The sequence below is a fragment of the Haliaeetus albicilla genome, chromosome 12 (assembly GCF_947461875.1).
Source record: "Haliaeetus albicilla chromosome 12, bHalAlb1.1, whole genome shotgun sequence".
NCBI lineage: Eukaryota > Metazoa > Chordata > Aves > Accipitriformes > Accipitridae > Haliaeetus > Haliaeetus albicilla.
Window position 1 is genome coordinate 29,823,434 of NC_091494.1, and position 20,703 is coordinate 29,844,136.

The 20,703-nt window shown below is 43.8% G+C and overlaps 1 protein-coding gene and 1 long non-coding RNA gene across 4 annotated transcripts in view; one reads left to right on the forward strand and one right to left on the reverse strand.

Annotated features, from left to right (window-relative positions):
* LOC138688125 (uncharacterized) overlaps positions 1-20,703 on the forward strand; it is a 51,459-nt gene that overhangs the window by 7,828 nt on the left and 22,928 nt on the right. The window lies entirely within an intron of this gene.
* On the reverse strand, positions 1,582-19,189 carry LOC104314270 (myosin heavy chain, skeletal muscle, adult-like). The gene is made up of 39 exons (XM_069798850.1): positions 19,146-19,189; positions 18,332-18,602; positions 18,100-18,243; positions 17,850-18,006; positions 16,532-16,559; positions 16,316-16,433; positions 16,138-16,230; positions 15,948-16,011; positions 15,767-15,865; positions 15,558-15,661; positions 15,339-15,477; positions 14,480-14,598; positions 14,232-14,381; positions 13,690-13,860; positions 12,890-13,199; positions 12,667-12,734; positions 12,097-12,184; positions 11,885-12,002; positions 11,591-11,714; positions 11,369-11,505; positions 11,012-11,267; positions 8,665-8,907; positions 8,381-8,557; positions 8,150-8,295; positions 7,972-8,062; positions 7,493-7,882; positions 7,199-7,325; positions 6,887-7,005; positions 6,121-6,317; positions 5,548-5,731; positions 5,296-5,461; positions 5,000-5,124; positions 4,499-4,807; positions 4,195-4,398; positions 3,784-3,909; positions 3,519-3,689; positions 3,328-3,432; positions 3,094-3,189; positions 1,582-1,878 (listed from the first exon to the last, which is right to left on the reverse strand). Exons 2-39 carry the CDS (start codon positions 18,536-18,538, stop codon positions 1,723-1,725), a joined length of 5,826 nt encoding a protein of 1,941 aa, XP_069654951.1. The 5' UTR covers positions 18,539-18,602; positions 19,146-19,189; the 3' UTR covers positions 1,582-1,722.

Genomic DNA, 20,703 nt, shown 5'->3' on the forward strand with positions numbered 1-20,703 from the left:
TCCCATCACCCCCAAGGAGCTCCACTGGCAAGCTCTCCCTTGAAAACATTGTAAGCAAATCAAGGTGGAAAGCATTCAGGGGCTACCTGCCGCAGGCTTGGGCACAATCATTTTCTGCACAACCTGCGTCCCTTCAGCCCACAACACCAGCTCCACTCCCATCCTTGTGGCCCTGCTAGGCTCAATGCTCCATGGAGCACCCACCTCTGCTCTTGAATACTGGCACTTGTACAGTAGACAGAGGGGGAAAGCTGGGGACTGTCACAAGCTTTCAACACCAATACGTACCCTGGCCTCCGCTCTTGAGTCTGCTGCTTGTTTCCTTTTAGTGCCAGTTGCACTTCACTCCGCAGTTGCTGATAATGAGTTTCTTATTCACTCCACCTTGGTCTGCATCAAGGGATCCTGCGTTTGATTCACTGTACACACCGCCTCTGAGGTTTCTGAGAAAATCCTCCAAGGCTGTGTGGTCTCCCTGAAAATAGGGGACAAAAGTTACTTGGAAGCCGAGAGCTGTCAGTTCTATGAAAACATCAGCTTAGGCAGACATCTGTGGGCTTGTCTTTAACATACCTTGGCACTGTCCATCTGTCTTTCACCCAAACTAGAGGCAAGGCTTAATGCGTCAGAATGATCTAGCTGAGACGGCTGATAGAGCACATGAGACTTTGCAGTTGTACACGCCCACAGTGCCTCTGCTGCTCAGAACAGGGTCTGAATGAAGGAAAAAGTGTTTGACAATTTCCCCCTTCCCTTCTTCCCTCAAGCCCTCCCCTTCTTCCCAAAGGTATATTGTCTGTTGAGCCTGTAGGTAGGCCACAAGCAAGGTACAGGTATGTGAGAAAGGAATGGAGGGGTACACCCATCAGTTGTCTTCTTTTCTCTTGCCTGAGGCAACGCCACGTGCAGCCTGTTGTGCGAGAGGTGACAAGGCTGACCTTTGAGGCGATGTGTTGAGGAGGTCTGTTGGTGCCACACAACCTGCGAGAAATGGGCCCTAAGGGGCAATCCTTCCAGCACGTGGCCCCAGGCAGGGCCCAGCATTTTGTCCACTGCAGAGAAACTAGGAGCAGGTGGTGGCAGCAGCTGAGGGAATCTAGGGTAAGAGAGATGGCACAACTTAGGGGCACTATCGATGTGTCGTAACGGTGCTCTGTGTGCTGAAAATCATCTCTGCCAAGGCACAGTTGGTCCTTCGTGGTGCAGTGTCCTGTGATTTCTGATAACTTACTCAGAGACTGATGGTTAGGGTTTGTGACTGCCAGGATCAAAAACAAAATCAGGGAAAGGAAAAAGGAAAGGGATCACCCTCTCTTGCCTCTCACATGGGAAGTAAGCTGTGCTGAAAGGACAATGGGACAAGAATTAAGAGTACGTGAGGGCAGGAGCAGGGCAAGGAGCTGCTGGAGATGGAAGAGACTCCATAGTCTCCACAGGAATGGCCAGCCTCTAAGTTTGCGGGTCCTCAATGAAGAGTTTGCATTAGCTTCTCCCTTCCCCCAGCCAGGAGATGTAAGAAAACTTGTTCTGCAATGCAATATCCCACACTTGATCAGGAAAAAAAAACCAAAGAAGGCACTATTCATAGTGTGTATGCAGAGGAATCTACGGTCTTTATTCTCTAGACATTGAGGTGGGTACAAAGACTCATTGCAGAAGAAAGCGACCAAAAGGTTCACATTTTGTGCAGCCCTCAGGTCGCTTTGCTGCTTCATGACATCCTCACTCTTCCTCCCCTATCTTCTTGCTGTGAAACTCCCGGCTCTTCACTCGGAGCTTGTTGACCTGTGACTCTGCAATGTCAGCCCGCTCCTCAGCTTCCTCCAGCTCGTGCTGGATCTTTCGGAACTTGGAGAGGTTGACATTGGACAGCTCCTCCTGTGTGGGGAGAGGGAGTAGGTGGTAAGGAGCCCAGGGCAGGGGTTTCACTCCTGGCCTTGGCCTTGTGGGGCTGTAGCTGTTCCCCAGGGGAAAGCACTGACCTCCTATCTCACACTTACCACTGCTTACACGTGAGCCTCACACGGAACTCATCATCCTCCCATGGTTTTTATCCCATCCAAAACAACTAAAACAGCTTTTGAATTGTTATCCCAGTTCTGCCCACTGTAATGTGCAAAGGGGGATGCCAGCACAGTGGTTTCTGGTTTTAGCTGTCAAGAAAAAGCTCTTTGGGCTGCAGTTTGTTATTCTTTACACTCAAATGTTAGGGCTAAGAAAGAGCAGCCGCACCAAGAAAGAACATGTATACTCCACAAAGGTGAGTTTATATGCCATCCTCAGGGAGGAAATACCCGCCCCCTCCTGCCACTCCCCGCTAGATGAGTGAGTATAGCTTCTCCTTCTTTCTCCATGACTGCTATGACAGCACTGTCAGGTAACTGCCCATCTCCTTCTTCTTCCGTAGTCATACAACACTCCCCACAATCCACCCTTCTCTTCCAGCCACCCTCTGCAGTCACATATATCATCACTTTGTCTTATGAAGTACATTGCTTTACAGAAGAAATTGAAACTTATTTCCAGTTCAGCAAATGAGCTAAGCATCTCTGTCTCCTGTTCTGTCTCAGTGTCGTAGGTCTGCACTCTCTGATATAAGTTGAAGAACTTAGAGGAGATGAGTCAGTTACAACCCGTCCATGTCCCTCTCACAAATCATTCACTCATAGAATAGCAAAACCTGCCTATACTGGACTATGCAGGAAGGAACTTGACTCAAAGACTTATCAGCTGAGAGGCTGGTTGTGAGCATATCTGTCCTCCGGTATAAAAAAAAGATTGTAGGACACCCCTTAGTTTATCCCTGATAGGAGAATGGCCAAAAGAAATCAATGTCAACCATACTCTCGGGATCATGTTCCTAGAGTTCTTAAATTTCTCATGGGGAACCGCTCCTTACAAGCTTTACAAGGAGGAGTTTCTTGTAGGCCCACACTAAACCATTCCCAAATGACTGACCTTTCTTTCCCTGCACTTGAAGTCCATCATCATTCACCAGTTTCTATGCTTTCCAGAAACCTCATATTCACTTTCCATATGACTTGTGTTCCTCCCCAGAAAGTGATATTTGTTACCACTAGAAGAAAAACTTACAGCCTCCTCAGCTTGTCTCTTGTAGGATTTCACCTTCATTTGCAGCTTGTCCACCAGATCCTGCAGCCTGAGAATATTCTTACGGTCTTCCTCAGACTAAAGCAGTTGGTAAGCAGGAAAAAGAGTAAATGATTTCCCCACCATGTGAGTTAGCAATTCCCCTTGGCAATCAAGTGCAAAAATTTTTAGTTCCCGCGAGAGGGTGTGTCAGCCCAAGGCGGCCTCCTGCCCTACCTGGTAGGTCAGCTCCTTCACCCTCCTCTCGTACTTGCGCACACCCTTCACGGCTTCAGCGCTGCGCTTCTGCTCAGCATCAACCTCCCCTTCCAGCTCCCGCACCTGCAATGAGCACCCCATCTTTGGAGCTTCCCTGCTGGCTACTTACGTGACGTGCTCACTCATGCACAAATAAAAGCCCCACGCACTCTGGCCTCCAGCTTCTGGATTTGCTTCTTGCCTCCCTTCAGGGCCAACTGCTCGGCTTCATCCAGACGGTGCTGCAGGTCCTTCACCGTCTGGTCCAGGTTCTTCTTCATCCTCTCCAGGTGGGCGCTGGTGTCCTGCTCCTTCTTCAGCTCTTCTGCCATCATGGCCGCCTGATGAGAGCAAAGGATCAAAGCCATTTTCAGGCTGGAGACATCCTGGGAACTACACATCCACCGTCAGCAGTGAGAAGAGCCCCCGACTCACATCTGTGATGGCCTTCTTGGCCTTCTCTTCAGCATTGCGGGCCTCCTGGATCGTGTCCTCCATTTCACCCTGAATTTGGGCAATGTCGGTTTCCAGCTTCTTCTTGGTGTTGATCAAGCTGGTGTTCTGCACAAAGAGAGATTGCAAGACTTGCATCCTGAGGCCTGCAATACCAAACCTACAGCCTGAGCCAAGTCTTTACTCTTCAGGCTTGCAATTCAAGATCTGGAATTCTTTTTAAAAAGATTGTTTACAAAATGTCAGTGGTAGGCTCAGGTGATGGGTGCTGAGCATGCCTGTCCTTGTGGACAGCAGTAGTGAGGCCATTCTAGTGCTCCTTATCCTCTGGTATGTAGCAGACCTCTCTGTTTATTAACTGTCAGCGCAACTTCTTTTGCAACACACTCCTACCTGGGTATGGAGAAGCTGCACACGTTCAGTGGCATCCAGAAGCTCCTGCTCAGCCACTTTCCTCGACCGCTCCGTCTGCTCCAGGGCTGCCCGTAGCTCCTCAATTTCAGCCTGCAACAGGTTTGCTCTGCGCTCCACCATGGCCACCTGCTCCTTCAGGTCCTCCTGTGTCCTGAGAGCATCGTCCAAGTGTATCTGGGTATCCTGTAAAAGAGGCAAGAGAATTTGCAAGGTGGCAGCGTGTGCTTGGGTGCCAAAAATGTCAGCGAAGGCTCTTCTCTTTCTGTAGCTTTGCTGAACAGACCTTGAGCACTGCCTGTGTGTTTCTCAGGTTCTTTTGTGCCTCTGCAGCCACGCGGTTGGCATGGCTCAGCTGGATCTCCATTTCATTCAGGTCTCCCTCCATCTTCTTCTTCAGACGCAGGGCTTCATTCCTGCTCCTGATCTCAGCATCCAGGCTGCTCTGTAAGGACTCTACGATTCTGAGGTGGTTTCTCTTCATCTGGTCGATCTCCTCATCTTTCTCTGCTATCTTCCTGTCAATCTCAGACTTCACCTGGTTGAGCTCAAGCTGGAGGCGCAGGATCTTCCCCTCTTCATGTTCTAGGGAGGCCTGGACAAGTAGACACAAGCATTTGTAATGTCGATAAAACTACTGCTTGCTTTCTAGGTAATTACAGAATATTTCAAGAATCTCAGCTGCCTGCACTCCCCAGCCAGAACAGAGCAGGACCAAGCAGTTTTTAGTCATATTTCCCCATTGCTCCTATTTTTAGTGCAAATACCAGTGATTATGGGCATGTACCTCAGCTTCCTCCAAGGCAGCCTGGATTTCAGATTTCTCCTGCTCAATCTGCTTCTTGACTTTCTCCAGCTCATGAATCGCCTTTCCTCCCTCGGCAATCTGCTCCGTGAGGTCAGCAATCTCCTCTGTGGGAGCAAAGACCAACAGCATGGTCAGGCACAGAGCAGAATGCAAAGGGCCCTGCCACACCAAGGTGACAGGCAGCTTTGCCAGCCTGCAGGCACAGACCCATACGGAAAGGTGGTAGTGCTGGATAGTGAGAAAGCCCAGCCAGGAGCAGAGGGCCAGGGACTTACGCTGCAAGTTCTTGTTCTCACGCTTCAGCGTTTCCAGGTGGTCCAAGGACTCCTCATAGGCATTCTTCATCTTAAACAGCTCTGTGCTGAGAGACCGAGACTCCTTCTGGGAGGCTTCCAGCTCAGCCTGCGTTTCCTCGTACTTCTGCTTCCATTCTGCCAGGATCTGAAGAGAAACAGGACCTCAGTGTGGATGTGGCAATCAGGAGGGGATGCTCTGCCCAGGAACCCCAGGCCTGGAGCCCAAAAGACCTTGTCAAAGTTCTTCTGCTTCTTATCCAGAGCTGCGCAGGCAGCATTTGCTCGCTCCACATCAATCATTAGGTCCTCCACTTCATTCTGCAGCCTCTGCTTTGTCTTTTCCAGGGAGGCACATTTGGCATTTACAGCTTCGACATGTTCCTCTGCATCCTGCAGGCGTTGTGCCAGCTTCTTTCTGGGAGGTGATAAGCACAGCTCTTAATTGGGGCCTAAAATGGATATTGTTTTTTATTTCCACCACAGTGCTGAGGCAGTTTTTGCAGTATTTGGTCTCCATGCACACGGTGTAGAGCCTATCCCAGCCAGTCATTTATCTTCCTATTTTCTTTCCCCATGGTCTGGCTATCTCCTCTGCGCACACTATACATTGTCTTTCTCCTGCATTCTTTGTCATGTAGTCTATTTCCCTTGTGTTTTTCAAAACCACACCCTTTAAAGTACATATTTCTGTTTCATATAACTCCTCCTCGACCTACTACAAGGCTTTTGCCTTTCAGTATCTCAGTGGTCTCTTCAAAATTTCATCATTGGTTTCTGCCAGCCTTCCCCACATTCCCCACATACTTGGCCTCCTCCAGCTCCTCCGTGCGCTGAATAGCGTCTGTCTCATATTTGGTTCTCCACTGGGCCACTTCAGTGTTGGCCTTGGACAGGGCACGCTGCAGCTCCCCCTTGGCTTCCTGCTCCTCCTCATATTGTTCCCGGAGCAAGTCACAGTCATGGCGAGCGGACTGCAAGGCGTGGGCCAGAGCGCTCTTGGCCTGGGCAGACGAGCAGATTGGGACAATGAAATGCTTGTGACACAATGTTAACTTAGGGATAGTTGTTGAAAATTCTTTGAATTTGGCATTTAAAGTCAGCCCAAGGGAAAAGGTATATTGATTCCATGTTCTGAGAAGCTTCTTATCGCTTCATTCATCAGAATCTAGAATGTTACCTCAGGAGAGATGATGGGTAAATTCTAAATGACAACTATAAAACTGGGAATTCTTGAATTGTTTTAAATATGTTCTAAAGTTTCAGCTTCCATTATGGAAAAGTGGAATAAGAAACAAGCTATATCTCAACTTTTTTTTATAAGCCATTATTAATCCAAATAAAGACCAGAAGTTGTCTTTCCCTGTCTCAGTATCCAGATTGGAGACGATGCCCTCCTCATATTTTCTTCCCACCCTAGAGAGGGAGGTGGCAAAACTGTCCATGTAGTTTGAGAGCTTCCAAATTAAAGTGACATGGCTAACATTCTGATTTTATGTGAGATTAGGAAATATCCTGAAAGAAAATGGAATCTGAATCCAAAGTCAAACCCCTTACAAGGAAGAACCTTTACCTTTATTTCTTCCTCTAAATGTCTCTTCAGTTCCTCGATCTGTTGAGTAAATGCCTGTTTGCCTCTGGATAGCTGAGATATCAAAGCATCTTTTTCTTCCACCTGGCGTGAATATTCACCTGAGAAATTTTACTAGACTGTAATTTAAATGTAAATACACTGTAATTTAAAAAGCAATACTAAACCAAGTGTCTTTAAAACACTGTATACCAGCTTACAGAGTATGGACCAATTTGAGTAAAACATCACACTTTTTCTTGTCCTTGTCAGTTAAAGGTTCTCCCATTTCAGAGGAGTATGGGGGTGCGTTACCTGCTTCTGTCTGCAGACGAGCTCTTTGAGTATTGAGGTCATTGATCATGCGCTGATGTTCCTCTTCTTTTGTCTTAATCTCACTTAACTGGTCTTCCAGAGTACGACACATCTTCTCCAAGTTTGCCTATATGTCAAATACATGTAAGGCAAGAGGACTATCACTAAAGTCTATCTAGTTTTTCATGATGAAAAACAACTCAACTGTGTGTGATGGCAAAATGTAATCAAAAAGTTCAAAATCATGTGGCAGGTCATGTATCATAGCGCAGTAACCTGACAGAAACTCTGTACCTTGGCTTTGGAGACAGACTCCATGTTACTGGCCAAGTCATCAATCTCCATCTTCAGCTCACTCTTCTCCTTCTCCAGCTTCTGCTTCACTCGCTGCAGGTTGTCGATCTGCTCCCCAAGCTCAGCTGTGCTGTCCGCGTGCTTCTTCCGCAGGGCGGCAGCTGTGGCTTCGTGCTGCAGCGTGGCCTCTTCGAGGTCACGGCGCATCTTCTGAAATTCTGCCTCACGCTTCTTGTTCATCTCAACCTGAGCTGCGGTAGCCCCTCCTGCTTCTTCCAGGCGCTCGCTGATCTCCTCTAGCTCCCTCGAGAGGTCAGCCCGATGCTTCTCTGCTTTTGCCCGAGAGGTTCGCTCTGCCTCAATTTCCTCCTCCAGTTCCTCAATACGAGCCTGGGGAACATTAGGGGACCCTTCACACCCATGCCCTCTTCCTACCTGACCTGAGACTGGGTGAGAGAGGGGAAGGAACAAAGACTTGCCTGCAGCTCCTTGATCTTCTTCTGTAATTGCATGCCCAGAAGTTGCTCATCCTCAATTTTGCTCTGGATCTGGCTGATTTCAAAGTCTTTCCTTTGGGCAAAGCAAACCATGTCAGAGCTCAAAGCAAAAAGACAGGTGCACCAGCCCAGCACTCAGGTGCCCCACGGCCCCACCTACTTCTTCAGCTTCTCATCCAGCTGCTGCTTATCATTTTCCAAATCCATTATGCTGTCATGGGCCAGCTTCAGGTCTCCTTCGAGTTTCCTCTTAGCTCTCTCAAGGTCCATGCGCAGTTTCTTCTCTTGCTCCAGGGACCCTTCCAGCTAGAACAAACAAGACCATCAGTGCTCCGTCAGCCAGGTTTAACTCCATACCTGTCCTGTTCTTGAGGTACGCCTGTGTGCTTACATCATCCACTTGCTGCTCCAGCTTGGTCTTAGCTTTGGTCAGCGTATTGACTTTGTCCTCTTCTGCCTGCAGGTCATCCAGTGTCTGCTGATGGGCCTCTTGGAGGGCTTTCTTCTCTTTTGTTAGCTTGGCAATGGTCTCATCCAGGGCTGCCATCTCCTCTGTGAGGTTTTTCACCTTTGAAAAGAAGGGAACACATGCAGATAAAAAATGATGTTTAAAACTTTATACTGTATAACAAAACAGAGGTCTTTTCTGTGAGAGTGACATCTTCTGCCTCATACTTTGTTTTCGGTGGCATGTTTTTCCTTCTCAACCTTGGCCAGTGTTAACTCAAGATCGTCAATATCTTTCTTCAGCTCTGAACATTCATCCTCCAATTTCCTCTTCTTGGCTGTCAGCTCAGCATTAATTTCTTCCTCATCCTCAGCCCTTTCAGTCACCTCTTTAACTTTGGCTTCCAGCTGGATTTTGGTTTTGATGAGCTGGTCACATCTTTCCTCAGCATCGGCCAAGCTATCTGCTTCCTGGTGAAAGACACAGATTTTCTTTGTTGTTTTCTGAACTTTTCTATGTAAGCATGTGTTAAAATGTGGCCTGAAGTTGACCTCTCCTCAAGCAACTTTAATCTGGCTTTATTTTTTTTTTCCTCTGGGATGCATTATACAGCTTCTCGGTTGGAAACGATATTGATTCCTCAACTTTTTTCTCTCTCTTAAATATTTCTCACTGATATGGTAGGTGTGTGAATTTCTCATTTACCTAGAGGAGAAAGGGCTTGGAGACATTTCTGTTCACAAACACTGTATTCACTATCTTTCCTTTTGTAACTGAATCCTTCTGAACCCATTATTATGTTCAAGTAAAGGCTCTCATAGTCTCAAGAGTAATTTAATAGAAAAAGACATTACTTTCTCTCTGAATGTATTAAGACTGCTGCTTGTGCAAGTGGGGGTCTTACCCTTGTAAATGAGCTACCTGTGTGTTATCCTTCCATACTGTGTCTGGAATGGCATGTGCTGGTTTCAGTTGATCACAACATCATCGTACTCTTTGGTAGGCTTTTGGTATACTGAATCTGCTTTGTTTCAAATGTATTTGAAAGGCACATATCTGAGAAGAAATTCCATTGGGTTATTTTTTTTTCTCCGTGTATTAGGTAAAACAGGTAACACAGGGTTCCCATTTTCTAAGGGAATGTTCAAATAACTAGGTAGTTAAGTACAGTGTTCCATTTTTAGTTGGTAATTTAAGTAATTTAATGAGTAGATTAAAATGACTTTGTAAGGTGGCATTTGAATATCAAATACTTTTGTATATATTTTTAAGCAATATTTTCTTTTGCGAGTGCTGTGTGTCTACAAGATTCATAGGATTGTGGTGGTAAAATTATTAATATTTAAGATTGAGAGGTCTGGTTATGAAGTTATCTTTACTAAAAGAATATTCCTTTCAACTAAAAGCTAACAGTCCATGATTGTTTCCAACTCCCCACTCCTGAGCTAAGATAATACCAGGTGTGTCACTCCTATAAACACCAAGAGCCGGTCTCTCCATATTGTCATGTTATTTATTGTTTGATTCCTTAGAACTGTTGCAGTTAACAAGCTACTTAAGTAGAACATCCCTCCCAAGGATGGATACCTGGCTTTGTTAACATTGAAATGATTGGTTTTCCTCACCACTTCCTTTTTTTTTGATACAGTATATAGGCTTCTGTCTGACCTGTTCTAAATTGTGCACCCAGACTGAGGATCCCAACACAAGTACGTTATGGAAAGATGGCTTATAGTGGGAAGTAATGTTGTTTTAATAAAGATAACTTCTTATCCAGATCTCTCAATCTCAAATATTAATAATTTTACCACCATAGCATGTTGTTTAAAGTGGAACTACCATAGAAAATCCAGATTAGAGATGCAAAAAACTAAAATGTTCAGAAAAAACAAAACCTTCTGCTTCGTTATAGATTTCATTTATGACCTTGATTCATACCAGTTAAGTCTAAAGCATACAGAGCTCTTTTGTGTAATTAACAACTGAGGGAAGAAGAACTCCCCCCCCCCCGGATGGTGTTACTTATTTTCAGAAACAGGAGCTCTGTGTCTGTATATCCTTAGAGTAAGGAGAAATTTGAAGATGTATTTCCCAATTACTGAGTAAATGATTAACCTCTACTTACTAAGCAAAGGGTGGATAGCTATTCCTGCACCTCAATTCACAAGTACCACTTTCAACTCTGGCTTGCATTTACGCTCCAAAATTAATTCATTATTCTACATCCTGGTAAGATGGAGATACCCCCTGCAGGACTCACCTGCTCAGAGGTAGTTGGGGGTTCAGGCAAAACTCTGCTCTGAGTATTTCATGTTGGCTAGCTATATCTGCCTCCTTCCTCTAAAGGCAAAGCACTGACTCCCACTTGGAGCTCCCTGCTTCTTTGCACTGGCTGTCAGAGGGCTCACTATGCTACTACCAGACACTTGTTTCCTCAATTTCACATACATATGATGGATAATTCACCAAATATCTGACTTTTGGTCTTCTATAGTCTGACCTTCTGCCTCATAAAGAACAGTCTGAATGTATAGACTCCTTTTCTGAGTGATAAAATAATGGTGATAAACTCACTGCTTGGACTTGGAGCTGCAGGTCATTTTTCTCCTGCACCAGTTTCACCATTTTCTCCTCCAGCTCCTTCCTCTTTGCCTCAGACTTTGCAAGCTCTTCCTTGGTTTTCTCAAACTCTTCCTTCATGTTGGCCATCTCCTTCTCCGATTCTGCACTCTTCAGCAAGGGCTTGATCTTGAAGAACAGCTTCATCCAGGGCCAATGCTTGACGTTCATGAATGCACGAATATTGTACTGGATGCAAAAGATGGACTCCCTGAAGCATAATTACAATGTACATTGAATATTTTCAGTATGACAAGTGCCAACACTTTCCCCCAAGTACAGTGACTTTGACTGAGGATGAGGAATGTCTACCTCCTCTCCACCATTCTCCGGTACTCCACTCTCATCAGGAAGCCCCTGCACATGGCTTGTGTGCGGGTGATGAGCTGTGCCAGCTTCTCATCCCTCATCTCCTCCAGGAGTCCCAGCAGCCCAGCTTTGAAGAACACCTTGCGAAAGGGAATGTTGCAGCACATCACTGTCACGTAGAGCAAAGCACAGACATGCAGTGAGTGAGTCAAGGAGGGTTTGTACCTTGGTGTGGCCAAATTTGTACTGGGTGTGGTCCACATCGATTGACCCAAGAAGCTTCTCAGAAGCCTTCTTGCTATCAATGAACTGTCCCTCTGGGATAGCACTGGCATTAAGCACCTTGTATCTGTGAAAAAAGAGGAAGATAAGGTTATTTTTCCGCAAGCAACACACACAAGCTAATGAACCCCACCAGTTCATTTATAGCTGGTTTTGACAATGGACCGCAGCCTGAATGAACCTATATGAATGAACCCACGTTGCTTTTAATGATGCTGAGAAGTGCAGTGCTTTTACCTCTGTTTAAAGTCAGCATAGAGGACTCTGCTGGGGAAACCTTTCCTGCAAATTCTGATGCCTTCCAGCACACCGTTACACCGCAGCTGGTGAAGTACCAGTTCATGCTCCATGGCACCTAGCAATTCAGAGCATAAATGAATACCACAGTCTCCAGTGCAGACGGGCATGGCTGTATCAGAGGAAGTTCTCTTTCTGCTTGAGCATCTTACCAGGTGTTTTTGTTTCATTTGGGATGATGCAACGGACAAAATGGGGGTGAGTGCTCCGTAGATTGGTCATCAGCTTGTTTAAGTTCTCCTAGAGGGACCAGTTAGTAAAGTGAGTTTCTCCTATGTCCAGTGTTGGATGCATCAAGCCCATGGTAATGACTTTACATCTCAAAATTAGCTGGGTTTCAGAACACTTTGGTAAACCCACAGAAACTATTTATAAGGAGACTCTCAATTCCCCAACATATCACCTCACAGAAATGCAGAAATGCTAAATTATAGTTCTAGTCTCACCCAAAGACATAAAAATATAAAACCTGAATAGATCCTCACCAAACAACAACAAAAAAAGAAATTAAAAACAGATTAGATTTTCATGATCTTTGAAGACAGAATGCTTATTTTTGAACACAACATATTAGCAATATTGAAATTGATCCTGGAAAACCTGATGTGGAATTTCCAAAGAATTTTACCACCATTACAGCAATGCAAAATAACCCTTTCAAATTTAATATTAGGAGGTCCCCTTTCTTCATATTACAAAGAGATAACAACTGCAGTACTTACCCGGAAAAGAGCTGACACAGTCTGGAAAGAAGAACCCTTCTTCTTCCCTCCTTTTTTGCCACCAGCCTCTGCAAATAGAAGAAAAGAAAAAAAAGTATTAAAATATGGATATTGCATATTGGAGACTACAGAACACAAATCAACTTTAAATGTTTAGTGTTTACTGCTTTAATTCTGTGTCAACATTGTCCCACACTCAAAATACAGTTTTCACAGAGCTGACCTGCATCTGCTCCACCATAGCTGGCAAAGAGTAAGGCCAATGTCTTCACAGATGATTTCTGGTACAACCCAATGACAGTTTCATTCAGGGGGTCCTTGTTTTTCTCCAGCCAGCCAGAGATGTTGTAATCCACTGTACCAGCATAGTGCACCAGGGCGAAGTGGGCCTCAGCCTTGCCTTTGACAGGCTTGGGCTTCTGGAAGTTGCTGGACTTGCCCAGGTGCTGGTCATAGAGCTTGTTCTTGAAAGAGGTGTCAGTTGCCTTGGGGAACATGCACTCCTCTTCCAGGATGGAGAAGATGCCCATGGGCTGGAAGACATTACAACATACAAGAGGGAGAAACAAATTAGAAAGAAGATATCCCTTGGTTGGAAAGTTGCTGGAGTCAAAAGAGAAAGCTGTTCCCATGCAACTCATGGCAATATGTCAAAGGAAGTTAACTAAGGCTCAACTTTTTTCAGTGTTGCTGTTTCATTTGAACTTATGTAAATGCCTTTGCTGATGAAAAAATTACAAATATAACATTGCAAAATACTGTCCTCTCTATAAAACTTCTTTACTTATAGTTACTTACAGAACATGAAAGTCTTTTATATAACTTCATTTTGTAATCTGGAAATGATTACTCTCATAAAAAATCCTGATATCTGAGTATGATCTCCAAAAACACTTCCACCCTGTTGCCACTTTCAGAGGGTATATATTTGAAAAAGTCAAAACATTCTCACATGCTTCTTAAGTATGTTGCTTGGCAAGTATGGCAGATCCAACATATAATAGACTTGAAGCGGAAAAATACCTTCTCAATCAGCTCAATGCAGGCAGCCAGGTCCATCCCAAAGTCAATGAATGTCCATTCAATTCCTTCCTTCTTGTACTCCTCCTGCTCCAGCACGAACATGTGGTGGTTGAAGAACTGTTGCAGTTTCTCATTGGTGAAGTTGATACACAGCTGCTCAAAGCTATTGAACTGCCAAGTGTAAAAACACATGCAACATTTTCAAGGTTCAGCAATAATAGCAAAGTGTTTTCTTGTGCAATCCTACTTCAACGTAGGTGATACTTCAAATACAAGGCCTCTTCCTGTGTAGTTTTCCTATGCAATCTCTCCAGGATAGTATTTGCATTTAGAAAAGAAAGAAGGTTTCAAATTCAGTGTAATTAGGAGAGTAGTTTTCTACTATTATTATTATTATTTTTTTGCAGGATTTAAAGTGGTGATTCCAAAAGCCCTGTATATAAGTGTAGGATGATACTAACTTCTATTTTAAAAGTGTCTCAAAATTCCCTTTAGTCTCAATTGTCTTTCTATGAAAGTGTTAGGAAAACTGTGTTCCTTACGTCAAAGATCTCAAAGCCAGCAATGTCCAGGACACCAATGAAGTACTGTCTGGGTTGCTTGGTATCCAGCTGTTGGTTTATGCGAATAACCATCCACAAGAACATCTTCTCATAGACAGCTTTTGCCAAGGCACCAACTGCGTTGTTCACCTAAAGTCGAGAAGAAAGGTTTGGAGGTTACTAGCCACAGCAAAGGAGGATCAATGGGAACCATCAAAGCATGTTCCAGGTTATCACATTTTTCCTACCTGCTGCACAGTTTGACCCTTGGTCACATATTCATTCCCCACCTTGACTCGGGGGTAGCACAGTGCCTTGAGCAGGTCAGCTGAGTTAAGGCCCATCAGGTAGGCAGCCTTGTCAGCCACTAAACACCAGAAAAGAGAGAAAAATAAATACTGGACAATTCCTAAAATTTGGTCCTTGAGGGACTATCTCAAACGTAACAGCAGTATTCACTGTTACAGAGCTGCACAAAAATATCTGAATCTAAGCTATGAAGATAATTTCTCTGTTGTCTTCAGTATTCAGAGTCTACAACACTTCCGGGGCTTCAGTTTCTACAAATGTTCTTCAAAGAAAACTCATTGCTTTCATCCATTTAGGCATGACTATGGGAATTCACACTTTCTTTCTAGTCATGTAGCAAAAGGATTCATCACTCAGAGATCTAGAGGCATGGATGTACTTTCTGCTGTGATAGAGACTAATCAAATACACATCTCGCATCATAGTTCCCCCCATAGGACTGGGTGAATAGGACCACAGTCTCACATTCTGTCAGAGCTGAACCACTTCTCTACTCCACAATACAGCAGAGATTTCAAGGTGTATTCCAACTGAAGTATGACTAATGATGTAACAGGAATTGACACCCATGTCTCCTGGCTTCCTGGCAGTGTACACCAGTTCTCTTATTTATTAAGTAGTCACAGAGTAAAATTACAGGTATCATTAGATGAGATACATGTCTCAATTATCATCTAGCTATTGAACAAATATTTTTTTAGTTTACACTTTTGCATATTTAAAGCGTGAAATCTGCCTAAGTCCTTCTTTGGTGCCAAAGACAATCTCTTTTGGAAAGTTTGCTGAATCTGCTGATACCTTCTGTGCCATCAGGCTCTGCCTGTTCCTCTCTTTGTTTCTGCTTGAACTTCAAGTTCCCGTAGTGCATGACAGCCCCTGTCAGCTTGTAGATGGCAGTCTTTTCGTCGGCAGTGAAGCCCAGGATGTCAATGGCACTCTGGCAACAGAAACAGTAAAGGAAATGTGTATGTACCAGGGCTCCTATCTACCAGATGACCTGTTTGGTAAGTTACTTACATCTGTAGCCATCAGTTCCTCCTTGTCATCAATGCTTGGAACAGTGATTTCACCTTGACTCACAAAGTGGAAATCATAAGGGTTGGTGGTAATGAGGAGCATGTCTGAAAGCAATAAAAGGGGAAAACCAAGCCTACTTTAGCTTTCCAGATGACACAATGAGCTATTGCTCAGTGATCTTCCTTCAAAAAAGTTAGTGATCTTCCTACCAATTAGCTCTGGCTTCTTGTTAGAGGTGATCTGATAGAATATATGGTAGCTTCTTTCTGCCTTGAGCTGGAAAGTGACTCTGGACTTCTCCAGCAGATCTGGAAAGGACAGTAGGACAGAATTAGCACAAGAACTGAGGAAAGCTGTATAGAATGTGATCAGGCCAGGAGAGTCTCTTACAAGTTTCAATGTCAGCAGAAGCCAGTTTGCCTGTAGCTCCAAAGTGAATTCTGATGAATTTGCCCTGTTAAGGAGAAGCAGCAGAATTTCAGCCTAGATGCATTTCATTGCCATCTCCTTATGTGAGAATACCACTAGCCCATCACTACTTTTATAATAAGGAGTGATTTTTGTCTAAGCCACAACTTACAAAGCGTGAGGAGTTGTCGTTCCTCACGGTCTTGGCATTTCCAAAGGCCTCCAACAGTGGGTTGGCGCTGATGATTTGATCCTCGAGCGTTCCCTGCAAGATGATAATTATTCGGGTACAGTGTTTACTTGACTTGGCAATTACACGTTGAGCATTCACTCTGTTCTTCCTGACTCACCTGCATTTTGCCTGACTGCTGCTGCTCCTCCTTCTTTTTCTCCCCACTCGCTGCAATTGTTGCAAAGTACTGGATGACACGCTTTGTGTTCACAGTTTTCCCTGCACCAGATTCTCCGCTGTCAAACCAAAGACAGAAGCAGAGAGCCTGTGGTCAGGCAGAAGGTCCCCTGGCATGGGGCAGCCCAGCGGGGACCCGAGCAGGGAGTGTACGTACGTGATCAGGATCGACTGGTTCTCGCGATCTGTGAAAAGACAGAGATAAGAAAGATTTTCCTAGTGCTCATGAATAACAAAGAACTCAAAAACTAGGAGAAAAATATGAACTGAAACTTCCAGAGGATGCAGGGACAGAAGACAGTGAAAAACCCCAGGAATTCTAGCAGGTACTTTTGATGGTCCCAGGAATACTTCAGGTATTATCTACTGGCTCAGTAAAGACATCATTTCAGAGTAGTTTTTGTAGTCTTATGCCTTTCAAGATACTGTCTTCTCATCAGGCTACGTATTTTTCTCTTATTACGTAAGTACATGTAATGAAAATATTGAGGTCGGGCTTTGACAGCATGTAAATTCTTCTGAAGCTAAAATTTTCCTGAGTAATCTTACAGAAATTTGGAGGTGTCACAGGCAACAGAAATGACTGACCAACCTCTTTCACTATTTTTCATCTTTTTTTTTTAACCCCTATATATACAGAAATCATGTATTCCTGAGATCATACATAGGCAAGGTTATTTTTTCATTTTTCTATTCTTCAACTATCTCCCAGTTTGTAACAAAATAACAGGAAAAGAAGATCTAAAATCTTGCACATCTTTGATTTCAATGGACACATAGGGAAGAGAAAATAAGAGGTGGAAAGAAGAAAAGAAAGCAGAAAGAATTTTTTTAAAGCAATTCAACTTAAATGCTAAAAGCTTTATTTTTTTCCTTGGCATAGTTTTCTGATATTTACTTTTCACTATAAGGTGCAATTGATTTACAGTTGCATAGATCAGTGTAGAGGTTACTTAGATCATTAAAGGCTGTATGTACTTTAGACCACTTGGTCCATCATAAATTCCATTTGCATAATAATCAACCTGTTCAACGTAGAGATACTCTGTCTTACTTGTTAGCACTGATGCTTGCAAATTTGAATTGACTGTATACACATCTTTTATAGGCTATATGTGATATTTTTGTACTCTGTACTCTCCAGCAGAGAATAGTTTAGTGATTAAGATACATAAATCTATGCATATATGTAAGATCCCATTAGAGTCAGTAAAGTCTACACCAGAAAATAGGTGTATTCTTTCCAGTGAATTTACTCCTTCTAGATTATTTTCATTAGGTCCAGGTCTTTATTAATCCTAATAGGAACACAGACACTCAGTTCACACAGACCATTACAGTTAAGTGCATTAATCTTCCATTAATTTCACACACACTGTATTTTCAGTGTTGCACCATATTTCCAGAGAATACCCTACATTTCCCTCTAGAGATAGCTCATCTCAAGAGCAGTTCAAAGGAAATCAAGCACTCACCAGTCAGCATGAACTGATAGGCATTGTCAGAGATGGAGAAGATGTGTGGAGGAGCCTCCTGGCGCTTCTTGCCTCGGTAGGCCAACACCACCTCCGGGTTGTACACCGGCAGCCACTTGTAGGGGTTGACAGTGACGCAGAAGAGACCCGAGTAGGTCTGCGAGGAAGGGAGACAGCACGTTGGCTTCCACTTAGCCTGGCAGAGCAGTTCCTCCTAGCTACCCAGAGGAAGACTGCTGCTGCTACTTACGTAGATCATCCAGGCTGCATAACGCTCTTTGAGGTTGTACAGCACAGCGGGTTCATGGAGGTGGGTCATCATGGCCATGTCCTCAATTTTATCGTACTTGGGAGGGTTCATGGAGAAGACCTGATCTTCCTTCACTGTCAGAGTCTGCCAAGGAAACAAAAGATCCATGTATGTCAGCTAAAAGCTTAGAGTGGGAATCAAATGGTGTCCTTCAGCCTTGTTTTTCACTCACCTCTCCACCTTCAGTCTTGACAGTGACCTTCCCTGATTCCCTGCTCTGGATTGTGCCTTTCACAAAGGATTCTTTAGGGTGGGCCACAAAGACGGATGTCTTGGCATCAAAAGGCTTGTTCTGGGCCTCGATTCTCTCCTTTTCTGACTTTCGGAGGTAAGGAGCTGCCTCTCCAAAGACGGCCATCTCAGAGTCGGAAGAGGCCATGTCTGCACTTTACTGAAAGTATGTCAGCAGAGGTGTCGAGTGGGGAAAAAAATGTTGTGGATCACTGAGAAGGAGAATATAATCTATAACAGTGAGAAAACTCCTTGGTTTTTTAGCTAATAAATTGCTAGCTAGTCTCCCACAAAATCTCTTAGAAGCAACCACTGAAACCCACTTTGATTTGAACTTGGAAGTACCCTACTCCCACTCAAAAGTGACACTTAAGTCTTCTGAAACACATAGGCCTTGTAATAGTAAATGGAACATCTTCTGAGTATTGACTGCAGTTTGGTAACTTCCCTTGATGAATTCTGACCAGATCTGAGATCTTCATATGAAAGAATCTACAGCCAGAGAAAATCACTCTCTGTTCTGGTCCTTAATTATGGGTGATGAATCTTCAAGAGAGTACTTTCTTGTAAAAAGTATTATCTTGTATGCTAAAAGTGAAAAATTACTTCACTTTTTAGATCTTTCCCTCTTTTCAACAGTCTAGCCTAAGGAAAAGTCAACAGAAATGTAAGAGGATTTACAAAGAGAACTCATGCAGCTGTACAAAACTCCTGTCTTAGACTGAAGTCTAGGAGTGCATTATTCAGGGTATTACCTTCGGAGAAAGGCTTGTATCCTGGAAACTGACCAACCCTGTAAAATAGGAATGGCAGTTGTTTCTTATTGCTGCACTGAATTCCAGAGACAAATTATAGATTGAAGATACAGACATGCATCGAAATTATATTGAAAATTTTTGTTCACATGGGCACTCCCTCATGGAAATGGTTGCCAGAGGCAGGAGAAATGGAATGGGATATTGCAAGGACATTGTCCTCTTTCTTCAAGCTCACAGAATGCATGCACTTACCTTGAAGCCTTCTGTGGAGACAGGCCAGACTTGTCCCTGGGAGATTTTATAGCGTCTCGTCTGCAGATGCTGCAGATGGGCCCCCTTTCTTCGGTCAAAACATTTCTGGCAAACCTTCTTTGGCAAAGCATTGTCTGGCAGACTAAAGGCATAATTGTCATTTGATTTGAATGATATAATTAGAACATTTTAATATCTTACTGACTATGTGAATACATCTATAAATAATTTGTCAAGAGTGTTAAGGAGAGAATCTAGAGTACTCAAGGCACTTAGAGAACTTGGATGCAGGGACTTACAGCTCCTATTGCTGGCTTTCGCAGTGATTTGCTGCTTGACCCATGGTAGTTTGCCTGGTATGTTTATACCACAACTTTTCAGTCATGCAATGGGGATGATAACAGCTATGATGCTTTAGGAACAGATGCATTGAGAGGAACAGGAAAAGTATGTAAAAAATGAGCAAATAATTGTTGTTAAGAGACACTTTTCAGTGGTATTTTCTAAAAAGCAGAAAGTCAAAATGTATTACAGCTGAGGTTTCTGTATAGGGCACTCTCAATAGCTGAGAGGGTTTGAAATACAGTGAGCTGGAAGGCTGAACCCAAGTAATGGGAGACTCTACTTTGAAATCAGCTCTTGAATAGATTCCTGAGCTGACTTCTGAGGTATCAAATTAAAAGATATACTTGTGCATGCATAGGTAATATATGTTTTTGAGCACATTTCATTTAAGAAGTGATTCCCCAAGAAACTGCTTTCTCACTGTTCACTCTCTTACACTTTTTACTTGCATTTGACATAGGCTTGCTCCTATTATTGTCTGCATAGATAATCAGTTCCCACTGCCAAATCTGAAGTTCCAGAGTCTCCCATAGCCCCTCCCTACCTATAACTCCCCAAAACAACATGCCTTACCCTGCCATGCTTATATACACAATCACAGATATCACCTCAGCATATAATTCTAGATATGCATTCTGATAAATCCTCAGTCTAGCACTGTCATGCCATCAAAATATGCATATTTACACATTCACAGTCCCAGAAAACTCTAAAAACACAGTATTGCCTGTACCAGAGTATTAGAAGTAGCAGGCAGTCTTGTGTAGTACTGATGGTATGGGAAAAGGAGATTTGCTGGTAGTCAAGAGACCAAGTTTTAGGAAAGGGTGTAATCATTTAAACTTCTTCAGATCCTCCAGATCTAACCACATTCTTACCCTGGTCATTTGTATTTCAGTCACTAAAATATCTCAGTGAATAACACAGGGAAGAGGTTAGAAAAACTATGTTTGAGCTC